This window comes from Corticium candelabrum, chromosome 11 (genome assembly GCF_963422355.1).
Source record: "Corticium candelabrum chromosome 11, ooCorCand1.1, whole genome shotgun sequence".
Classification (NCBI taxonomy): Eukaryota; Metazoa; Porifera; class Homoscleromorpha; order Homosclerophorida; family Plakinidae; genus Corticium; species Corticium candelabrum.
In genome coordinates this window covers 7,401,812-7,414,311 of record NC_085095.1, presented here as the reverse complement: position 1 = coordinate 7,414,311, position 12,500 = coordinate 7,401,812, and the positions used below count along the sequence as shown (strand labels likewise).

Here is a 12,500-nt window from a genome sequence, read left to right as displayed (position 1 = left end):
TTTTTTGAAACTTTCCATAAAAAATATTTTAAGTTAAATAATTAATTAATTTATTTATTATTTGAAAACTTTACATAAATATGTTAAGTAATATATATTTTTAAAACTTTACATAAATATTTTTAAGTTAAATAATTAATTAATTTATTTATTATTTGAAAATTTTACATAAATATTTTGAGTTAAATCAATTAATTATTTATTTATTATTTGAAAACTTTACATGAATATTTTGAGGTATTTAATTAATTAATTAATTATTTATTGATTAATATTTGAAACTTTACATAAATTTTTTGAGTTATTTAACAAATTAATTAATTTATTTAGTTTTAAAAATATAACATCCTGCATACATATGTACCATCCAATGACTAACATAATTTTATTCCAATGCTCTACCATCTAAGTCTTTAAAAACATAAATATATTAAGTTAATTAATTTTTTTTAAACTTTACATAAATATTTGGAGTTATTTAATTAAATAATTAATTAAATTTTGTGAAATTTTACATAAATATTTGAGCTATTTAATTAATTATTAATTAGTTAAATAAATAAATAAATATTAATGATTTAAATAGTTAATTAAATAATTATTAATTGATTAAATAGTTCATTAAATAATTATTAATGATTTAAATAGTTAATTAATTATTAATTAAATAGTTAATTAAATAATTATTAATTAATTGACTATGTAAATAATTAATCATTTTCTTGAAACTATACATAAATATTTTGAGTTATTTAACTAATTAATTTAGTTATGTTTAGGTTAATTAATTAATTTAATTATTTATTTATTGAAACTTTACATAAATATTTTGAGTTAATTAATTCATTTTATTATTATTTTTTATTTTTAAATATTTATATTTTTGACTTAATTTATTGTAATATTTTTTCTCTGTATTATAGAATGTTGCTCGTATAATACGTGCTCTCTTTGAGATTGCTCTTCATCGTGGATGGCCAACAATGGCGGGAAGGTTGATGACTTTGTGTAAAACAGTTGATAAGAGACTCTGGGGATTTCAGAGTTCTTTGAGGCAATTCTCTTTACTGTCACCAGAAATTTTGAATAAACTCGAAGCCGGGAAACTGACGGTGGAGAGAATGAGAGATATGACATCTGAGGAAATTGGTGAATTGGACAGACACACACACACATGCACAGACAGATGGAGAGACAGACAGACGGGCAGACAGACAGACAGACAGACAGACACCACACACACACACACACACACACACACACACACACACACACACACACACACACACACTCACATGCAAACACACACACACACACACACACACACACACACACACGCTCACACACACACACAACACACTTTGTTTGAATAAATCTCATTAATATCAAACATATTTGTATAGGTCACATGGTAAGACACGTTCGTATGGGCAGTCGGATAAAACAATGTGTGAACCAGTTTCCAACTATTTCATTGGCTGCGAGCATTCAGCCAATCACACGGACCGTTCTGATGGTTCGTCTCTCTATTGAGCCACAGTTTGAGTGGAATAATCGTGTACATGGTGCAACAAGTGAGCCGTGGTGGATATGGGTGGAAGACGTGGAGAACGACCATCTCTATCATTCGGAATTTTTCTTATTGCAGAAGAAACACGTGAGTTGCAGTTGAGGAATAGGAATGTTACTGTTGTAGTGATTTGTTTACAATGAGTTTGTGTTACAATGTGTTTGGTATTGTGTTATGTCATTATACGTTATAATTAGATAATTTAAATAAACCATAAAAATAATAAATAAAAGTAATAATTAATTAGTAATACATAAATAATTATTAATTGTTAATAATTAGTATAAAGAAATTAATAAATAAAATTAATAATTAATTAGTAATAAATACATAATTAGATATATATAATTAAAGTCCGTTCAAAGAATGGAGAGCCTGTGGGAAATGTGGTTACCAGATAAGACATATTGGGCGGAAACAACAATATTGCTATCATCCTGGATTGTAATACTAACAATCGATAAATGAGCAATCAGAGCAATGGTTGCTACCCAGACCTCACTGCCTACTATTATCTACTTTAGTATGCCAGGGTCTGTCCTGTGCAACACTTTTCTGCCATTCAAACTGGCCAGAGAAGGCGTTGAAAATGTGACGGCGGCAAAATGGAAGAAGTGTGTCGACCACATCATCCAGAAAGTGGAAAACCATTACAGAATGTCAGACAGTGAGGTAGAACAAGCGGTAGAGAGATTAGTAGGTGCAGAGGACTCTTCAGACAGTGAAGAGATCCTCCTATGAGACGACGAGAATGACAACAACGATTAATACAATTAGTCTCGAGGGTGTCATTTACTGACGGTATTCTTTGTCAGTAATGTATGGGAGGAGTCCCTTTCCGGAAGCATGCTGTATCTACTAACCCTTGATCAATAGAGTTAATTTGTCCAGAGATCTGACTCCACCTAGTCATGTACATGCTCTCGACTGATATGTTTATCAATGTATTTGCTGAGATACGGGAATTTTCCCACTGGCTCTCCATTCTTTGAACGGACTTTAATTAATAAATATATATAATTAATTAATTTAATTAATTAATGAAAGGTAAAAATTAATAAATATAACTAAATAATAAATAAAATTAATTTTGAATAAAAGTATTAAAAATGTATAAATAAATACGTAAATAATAATAATAATAATAATAATAATAAGTGTAGGCCTGGAAACAGTCGACCACATTGTGGCAGGCTGTAGTGCTTTGGCACCGACGAACTACACTGATCGACACAATCAGGTGGCCTCCATCATTCACTGGGATGTTTGTCGCCATTTTGGGGTTCCAGTGAAGAGCAGAATGGTACCGGCATCATCCTGATAGGCTTGTGGAGACGGATGACATTACTATGATGTGGGATACCACCATCCCCACTGCAAAGAAGATCAAAGCCGATCGTCCAGACATCTGTCTCAGAAATAAGAAGACAAACAGTTGTCTTCTTATTGATATCAGCTGTCCTACTGATGGCAACATTGGCAAGAAACATGCTGAGAAGTTGGCGAAGTACAGCAACTTGCGAGTGGAGATAAGTCACATGTGGCATTGTCGAACACTGGTGGTTCCGGTGGTCTTGGGAGATTTGGACACAGTGCACGCAGGTATTGCACAGTGGCTGGACATTATTCCAGGTCATCACAACCTGCAGCACTTACAGAAACAGTGCTTCTGGGATCTACTCGGATCCTTCGTAAAGTCATGTCTTCTTTCTAGACAGCCGTGATGGTCTAAGTACTTCTGAAGCAGGGTTTGCTTCCCGTACTTGCAATAGACTTTACAAACCAGACTGATCTGGTTGAGCACGACACATAATAATAGTGCTGTATTGAGTTTGCAGTTACCATTATGCCTTCAATCTATATTGAATTGGCTAGTCATTTGATTGCTGTGTGGACTACACAGAAACATGTACCCTGCTGGGCTCACCTCTGGGTTGGTGGGCGCCCAGATGGGGTAAAGACCCCACTTGCCCATTATGGAGGGTCATAGCAACACATAATAATAAGGTCAAGTCTCCAAGTACTTGGGTGTAGATGAGAGTAACGGTATTCAGCACAGCATGATGCGGGAGAGACTCTATCGTGAGTACTTCTGCAGAGTGAAGGTGGTTCTCTGGACTGAGTTGTATGGTTGGAACAAGATTGTAGCCATCAATGGGTTTGCACTACCGGTTCTCACTTACGGTTTTGGCGTCATTCATTGGGGTGCACGGACCTGCAGCGGCTCAGTCGACGGACCAGAAAGCTCCTCTCTATGCACGGTGTCCACCATCCTTCTGCAGACGTTGACCGACTGTATTCTCCTTGCAGTGATGGGGGTAGGGGGTTACAACAGATTGCGTTGACGTATCAATCTTGTATTGTGAGGCTGAACTGTTACCTTGCTGACAGTTCTGATCCTTTCCTACAGATGATACGGGAATGTGACTCTGGAAAATCTTTACACTCGATCAAGCGCATGGCTTGTTTGCTTTACTGCACAGCTGTGGAGGAGTCTTGCTTTGGCCGACAAGTCGCAATGCTTACACAGGAATGCATCCATCTCTGTTGAAGGTGGCTTCGAGCAAGCGCCTGAAACAGATGTGAGACATTACCGTACGTGTTGCAGTTCTCTTGTGTGCGGTCCAGGAGCGGGAAGCCTATGCACGGGCAGTATCGCCATCTCACTGAGCAACCGCCTGTGGACATGAAAGAGACCTACGGATGGCTAAAGGCAGCGAATCTTCCTGCTGCAACTGAGGGACTGGTTGTTGCTGCTCAAGACCAAGCTCTTCGGACTCGGTACTATGAGCGCAAGATTCTATATCGTGGTGTCAGTCCTACTTGCCACATGTGCAGTGTAGGCCTGGAAACAGTCGACCACATTGTGGCAGGCTGTAATGCTTTGGCACCGACGAACTACACTGATCGACACAATCAGGTGGCCTCCATCATTCACTCGGATGTTTGTCACAATTTTGGGGTTACAGTGGAGAGCAGATGGTATCAGCATCATCCTGATAGGCTTGTGGAGACGGATGACATTACTATGATGTGGGATACCACCATCCCCAATGCCAAGAAGATCAAAGCCAATTGTCCAGACATCTGTCTCAGAAATGAGAAGACAAACACTTGTCTTCTTATTGATATCAGCTGTCCTGCTGATGGCAACATTGGCAAGAAACATGCTGAGAAGTTGGCGAAGTACAGCAACTTGCGAGTGGAGACAAGCCGCATGTGGCATTGTCGAACACTGGTGGTTCCGGTGGTCTTGGGAGCTTTGGGCACAGTGCACGTAGGTATTGCACAGTGGCTGGACATTATTCCAGGTCATCACAACCTGCAGCACTTACAGAAAACAGTGCTTCTGGGATCTACTCGGATCCTTCGTAAAGTCATGTCTTCTTTCTAGACAGCCGTGATGGTCTAAGTAGGGTAGGTGTACCTAATTGTGGACACTCCCTGGTAATTTGAGTTACAATTGCTGTTTTCTGTGGTAGCCTGCATGAAGAGACAGTGAAACATGTCTGATATACGCACCAATGTCTAGGCTTCGTAACGGTACCTGTACGACTAGAATCGCACAATGTCAGCTAGTGCACTAGCACAATATACGGGATAACGTCTGTAAACAGCCTGAACGCGGGGTGTATCCTAATTGTGGACACTTTTTTCTTCGTTACAGAAAGCGACTGAGCCTGAGTAACAGCTGGACTAGATACCTGAATGTTTGCCTCACAAGCTGGTATTTTGGCCCGCAATCAAAAAAAAAAAAAAACCATGTTCTGTGGTGTATCACCTCTGTGTAAAATGGCGTTGTGCCTTTCAAATTTTGCAGAAACCAAGTGTTCTGTCTCCGATACAATGCAGGAGACGATCAATCATGTTTAGATGAACGTCTGAACTGTAAACTGTGGTTCTAGCATCTTTTTGCTAGGTGAGTTTGTAGGTTTGCATTTTGTGTCTTATTGTTGCCAGATCTAGTAGCAGTGAAGACAATCTAATTCTGACTGGATTACGAATGTCGCTGATATTGACATTCCGCCTACTTTGTTTGTTCTCATTTCATACCCTATTGTGGCCAGATGTAGTAGCAGTGTGAACAGCTAGATTGTCAGTGGATTACTGATGTCTAGATCTAGTGTGAGTAAAGATATTTATGTGTTTACTGGACTGGAATTACACGTTCGCTCCATGCACATAATGCGTGTCTCTAGCACGTTACAGTCAACATAACTATAGGCTCAAAACTTTACCAAGGTACTCGATAATTGCTTAACTAACATCAGGGCACTTTCGTGATCCAACAAAAGATCGATTCGTATATCTCGAATTTGTGGATGTGATGGGAGGAACCTTGTAGGTGCTAACAGTTCGCAAGTAAATCGTGGTGATACACAACAGAACATGGTTTTGATTGTGGCCCAAAATACCAGCTTGTGAGGCAACCATTCAGGTATCTAGTCCACTTGTTACTCAGACCCAGTCGCTTTCTGTGGCGGAGAAAAAATGTCCACAATTAGGATACACCCCCGTTTGAGCTGTTCACAGACGTTATCCCGTATATTTGCTAGTGCGCTAGCAGACGTTGTGCAATTCTAGTCGTACAGGTATTGTTTCAAAGCTTAGACATTGGTGCTTACATCGGACGTGTTTCCCTCTCTCTCCGTAGCAGGTTACCAGTGAAAGAGCGTTTGTAACTCAAATTACCAGGTAGTGTCCACAATTAGGAACACCTACCCTACTTCTGAAGCAGGGTTTGCTTCCGGTACTTGTAATAGACTTTACAAACCAGACTGATCTGGTTGATCACGACACATAATAAATAGTTAATATTAATTAGTCAAAATATACAACAATACACAAGCTAACATTTATAAAAATAAAAATGAAAAATTAAGTAATTTTTATAGATACCAATATACATAAATAATTAATCTTTATATATCAAGTTTGTCAGTCATTATCACTCATTAGGTTGTGAACAACAAAGTTCAAACACTCGTATTCACCATTCCAATCTGATAAGTAATTAATATTAATTAGTCAAGTATACAACAATACACAAGCTAACATTTATAAATACCAATAGAAGTAATGAATGAATGAATGAATGAATTATTTAATTATTTATTTATTATTATTATTTTTATTTATTACTTATTATTTATTTATTCATTTATTTAATTAATTATTTATTTTTTTAAATTGATTTATTTAATTAATTATTAATTTTTATGTGTCACATTTATTGGTCATTATCACTCGTTCGGTTGTGAACAAAGAAATAATTAATATTAATTAATCTTTGTATATCAAGTTTGTCAGTCATTATCACTCATTAGGTTGTGAACAACGAAGTTCAAACACTCGTATTCACCATTCCAATCTTCGAGCCTCTCCCATCTCAATACATCGTTCACGCAGTATCCGACCGATGGCTCGGAGCCGAGGCCATCGTTGCTCTCTCGTTCCAACATCTCATTCTTCCCGACCGACATCCACCTCATACCAACCTCCTCAACTTGCAGCCGCTTGCCATCAACGTGTTGAACGATGAAAGGCTTGAGGGTTTGTATAAGTTCACTCATTTCAATCCTGTGCAGACGCAGGTGTTTCATACGTTGTATCACACGGACGCAAACGTGTTGCTTGGATCGCCGACGGGAAGTGGGAAGACGGTCGCTGCAGAACTTGCCATTTTTAGGATATTTAGAGAGTATCCAGGCATGAAGGTATGTTTGTTTGTTTGTTTGTTTGTTTTTTGTTTGTCTGTCTGTCTGGTTGTTTGTCTGTTTGTCTGTCTGTTTGGTTGTTGGTCTGTGTGTTTGTCTGTCTGTCTGTCTGTCTGTCTGTCTGTCTGTTTGTCTGTCTGTCTGGTTGTTTGTCTGTTTGTCTGTCTGTTTGGTTGTTTGTCTGTCTGTTTGTTTGGTTGTTTGTTGATATGTTTGTGTTTGTATATTGTTTGTTAGTGTTTGTCTTTCAGTGCATTTGTTTGTTTGTTTGTCTGTCTGTTCTCTGTCTGTCTGGTGTTTTTCTGTCTGTCTGTCTGTCTGTTTGGTTGTTTGTCTGTTTGTCTGTCTGTCTGTTTGGTTGTTTATTGATATGTTTGTGTTTGTGTATTGTGTGTGTGTGTGTGTGTGTGTGTGTGTGTGTGTGTGTGTGTGTTGTGTTTGTGTCTTTCAGTGCATTTGTTTGTTTGTTTATCTGTCTGTCTGTCTGTCTGTCTGTCTGTCTGTCTGTTTGTCTATCAGTCTGTCTAGTTTGTCTGTCTGTATCTGTTTGTGTGTTTGTTTGTTTATCTGTTTGTTTGTTTGTCGATATCTTTTGGTTTGTACATTGTTTTGTGTTTGTGTCTTTCAATGCATTTGTTTGTTTATGTTTGTCTGTTTGTCTGTCTGTCTGTCTGTCTGTCTGTTTGTCTGTTTGTTGATGTCTTTTTGTTTGTATATTGTCAATAATCTAAACTTTCAACTCAGTCACCTCATTAGTCATTCTCATTCTCTCTTCCTTTCTCCTTCAGGCCGTCTACATTGCACCGCTAAAGGCACTCGTTCGAGAGAGAATCAAAGACTGGAAAGTACGAATACAGGAAACACTAGGAAAGAAGTACGCACACAACTCATCACAACACACACACACACACACACACACACACACACACACACACACACACACACACACACACACACACACACACACACACACACACACACACACACACACACACACACACATTACAGTATTCACTGTGTAGAGTCATCGAGTTAACTGGTGACGTCACTCCTGACATGAAAGCGATCGCCACTGCTGATCTGATCGTGACGACTCCCGAAAAATGGGACGGAGTGTCTCGTAGCTGGCAGAATCGTTCGTACGTTCAGGCCGTTGCTCTGCTTGTGATTGACGAGATTCACTTGTTGGGGGATGAACGAGGACCTGTGCTGGAGGTGATTGTGTCGAGGACAAACTTTATATCGTCGCACACCGAGAAACGTGTACGAGTCGTGGGATTGTCGACGGCTTTGGCAAATGCAAGAGACTTGGCGGATTGGTTGGGAATAAAGCAGGTAGTGAGTTGTTGTTAGTGGATTTGTTTTATTATTTATTTAAGTTTTTGTTTGTTTATTTGTTTTATTTGTTTGTCTGTGTGTTTGTTTATTTTGGTTTTGTTTAATTTTATTTGGTTTTTTGTCTGTCTGTGTTTGTTTATTTATTGATGTTTTTGTCTGTCTGTCTTTCTGTCTGTCTGTCTTTCTGTCTGTCAATACATATATTTTCACACATCATCGCTATTACAGTCTAAGACAATTAGAACTAAAATCACAAAGTCTGTATGTCTGTCTGTCTATCTGTCTGTCTGTCTGTCTGTCAAATACATATATTTTTCAAATCCAAAGAAATTTCCATCAAGAGCTTAAAAGCTAGTCTTTATCTGTCTGTCTGTCTGTCTGTCTGTCTGTCTGTCTGTTTTCTGTCTGTCTATCTCTGTCTGTCTGTTTGTCTGTCTGTTTGTCTGTCTGTTTGTCTGTCTGTTTATCTGTTTGTGTGTTTGTCTCTCTGTCGGTCTGTCTGTCTGGCTGTCTGTCTTCATTTATTTCCATACATTTTAAGCACAATTACAACACTAAATATACACTAATCCTTGTCTCTGTCTCAACCTTAAAAAGGCTAAAACCACCTATGCCATTTACATCAAACGCAAAGAATCTTAATTAACTACCATAAACTACAACTGAACTGTATGTAATCAACTAACTAGTGCATGCTACATTGTACGTCCAAATCTTCACCCATGACCCCATCTTCCCGACCTCCTGTTATCCTCTTCAATTTTTCTAGTATCACTCCAGCATTAGCTTTCTGCACAATTACAGCTATACGTTTCCTCCAGTAGCAGACAAACTCAGAATGGCTCTTCTTCCCTTCACAGTCCCTTGCTCTGGACGCAAGAGTATTCAAATATCTTTCTGCTTCTTGCCCCCATCTCCCAAAATGTTCAAAGACTAACGGGACGAGTGTAGCTAGTAGTACCTCCACCAGACAGGGCTATCTTAGCATACTTCTTCCTCCTACACTCCTCCCTTGCTGAAGCCGTGAATCCATCTTCTTCTGCCGATTTTGATAAGACTTGAGAGCTCCACGGATGAGCAAAGGCAACATCTAGGTTAATGTTCGATCCCTCATCAGTGTCAAACACCACAATATCGGGTCTGCAATCATTGTCTGTCTGTCTGTCTGTCTGTCTGTCTGTCAATACATATATTTTCATATATCAGCACTATTACAGTCTAATTGTCCAAATACCAGTCCAAAGCCCACAATGGGCCATACAACAAAACCCAACTACTTATAATTAACAAATGCTTCATAAACATTCAAAGAGTTTGTAAACTGTCCTGCTCTTCCTAATTTTCTACTAATCACATTAGCATTGCATCTTTGCAATGCTATAGACAAACAGCGACGCCACAGTACATCTTGAACTCTCTGTTGTTCTTCCTTCCATCTTCATCTGTTGAGAGAATGGACAGTCAATTAAAGAACTGAAGAGCATCGTGTCCCCATCTTCCAAAATGTTCAAAAACTAGGGCAATACAGTTGGAGGATCTGCCCCACATGTCCAACTCACCAGCATATTTCTGTGATTTCACGACTTCTCATTTGACTGCAGCTGCACCATCTTCCAAAGCTACCTGGGAAATATTATGTTTGGCCCATGGGTGAGCCACTGAAATGTCAAGTTCAACATCACACCCAGATTGTGCATCAAATGCAATGATATGGGGTCTGTCATCAGTATTAATATTAATATATAGATTTCTTGGTTTTCACTGATGTGTCATATTTAGTTGCTGTAAACAGTTGCTTCAGACACTCGATAGTGTTTCATGAGTCCATATAGGCCCACCTCCAGTTTTGCAAGTCAGAAAATGGTATCCATCCCCATCAACATCTTTCCCACATTCACAAGTGGAAATCACTGATCCAAGGGGCATTTCACAACCCAACCTCAAACGTGTTGCTAGACGAAACTCGCCAGGCTTTAATGCAAACTTTGTTGAAAGAGCTAGGTATTGAGTCAAGCCATGCACATGCTCTTACTCCCTGAAGAGACCTAAACCTTGCAGATGAGCACTGAGACTGTGGGTTTGCAAGAATAAATGATACAACGTTATTGGTACTTTCCAAAGTCAATCTTCATTGTAATTTTTTGGTATTGCTCATCAAACAGCAATGGATTTGTCTGCAGGCAACACATGATGCAGCTGATAGATCCTTCAGAAGAACTTGGAATTGGGCCTGCCTGCCTGCCTTCCCGCCTGCCCGCCTGCCCGCCTGCCTGCCTGCCTGCCTGCCTGCCTGCCTGCCTGCCTGCCTGCCTGCCTGCCTGCCTGCCTGCCTGCCTGCCTGCCTGCCTGCCTGCCTGACTGCCTGCCTGTCTGTATGTCTGTCTGTCTGTCTGTCTGTCTGTCTTTCTTCTTTTGTGATATCTATACACTTAAGAACTCAACCTTAGCAAACTTGCCTCTCTCAGCAGCTGTGCTTCCATTTGCAGGTTGGATTGTTCAACTTTCGTCCATCTGTTCGTCCTGTTCCCTTAGAAGTTCACATTCAAGGTTTTCCAGGCAAACATTATTGTCCTCGAATGGCGTCCATGAACAAGCCAACGTTTGTTGCTATTCGAACTCACTCACCAGCTAAACCAGTTCTTATCTTTGTTTCATCGAGACGACAGACTCGTGTAACAGCGTTGGATCTGATTTCGTACTTGGCTGCATCAGACAATCCAAAACAGTGGCTCCACATGCCAGAGAAGGAGGTTAGGTTGGATGTTCACACACACAACACACACACACACACACACACACACACACACACACACACACACACACACACACATGCACGCATGCACACACACACACACACACACACACACACACACACACACACACACACACACACACACACACACACACACACATGCATGCATGCACCCACACACGCACACACTCATCTATTGATCTATTGATTGTTGTGTTTTAGCTTGATGGTTTGCTTCCAGTTGTGAAGGACAACAACTTGAAACTAACTCTTGCATTTGGTATTGGTCTGCACCATGCTGGATTACATGAGGATGACAGGAAAATGACAGAAGAGCTCTTTGTCAATCAGAAGATTCAGGTATTGTAGTGATGTAGTGGTATGCAGGTCAACTGACATAAGACAGACAGACACACAGACAGACAAACAGACAGACAAACAGACAGACACACAGACAGACACACAAAACAGACAGACAGACAAGCAAGCAGACAGACACACAGAGACACACACAAACAGACACAGACAGACACAAAACAGACAGACAGACAGACAAGCAAGCAGACAGACACACAGACAGACAAACAGACAGACAGACAAACAGACAGACAAACACGCAGACACTTAGACAGACAGACATAGACACACACACACACACACACACACACACACACACACACACACACACACACACACACACACACACACACACACACACACACACACACACAAACAAACAGACACACAGACAGACAGACAGACATAGACACACAGGCAGACACACAGACAGACAGACAGACAGACATAGACAGACAGACAGACAGACAGACAGACAGACAGACAGATTTTGTAGACTGTCGAAATGCCCGGATAGTCAGGACTGTACAGTACAAAACCTTTCAATCACATCAATACTTTTATCAGCCAACAAGTCAATTTTATATTACAGATTCTTGTTGCCACATCCACATTAGCCTGGGGAGTCAATTTTCCTGCACATTTGGTTGTGATCAAAGGCACCGAATACTTTGACGGGAAGACGCATCGATACGCTGACTTCCCAATCACTGATGTATTACAGATGATGGGACGTGCCGGTCGGCCACAGTTTGATGACAAGGGA

The 12,500-nt window shown here is 39.8% G+C and overlaps 1 protein-coding gene across 1 annotated transcript in view; it reads left to right on the top strand.

Annotated features, from left to right (window-relative positions):
- The window catches only part of LOC134186970 (activating signal cointegrator 1 complex subunit 3-like), a 31,800-nt gene that overhangs the window by 12,546 nt on the left and 6,754 nt on the right, over positions 1 to 12,500 (top strand). The window contains exons 15-22 of the mRNA XM_062655075.1: positions 924 to 1,149; positions 1,404 to 1,657; positions 6,898 to 7,287; positions 8,076 to 8,161; positions 8,310 to 8,622; positions 11,112 to 11,375; positions 11,600 to 11,737; positions 12,327 to 12,500. The exon at positions 12,327 to 12,500 is cut by the window's right edge and continues 80 nt beyond it. Coding sequence (XP_062511059.1) covers positions 924 to 1,149; positions 1,404 to 1,657; positions 6,898 to 7,287; positions 8,076 to 8,161; positions 8,310 to 8,622; positions 11,112 to 11,375; positions 11,600 to 11,737; positions 12,327 to 12,500 — 1,845 coding nt within the window. The remainder of the gene's footprint in view (positions 1 to 923; positions 1,150 to 1,403; positions 1,658 to 6,897; positions 7,288 to 8,075; positions 8,162 to 8,309; positions 8,623 to 11,111; positions 11,376 to 11,599; positions 11,738 to 12,326) is intronic.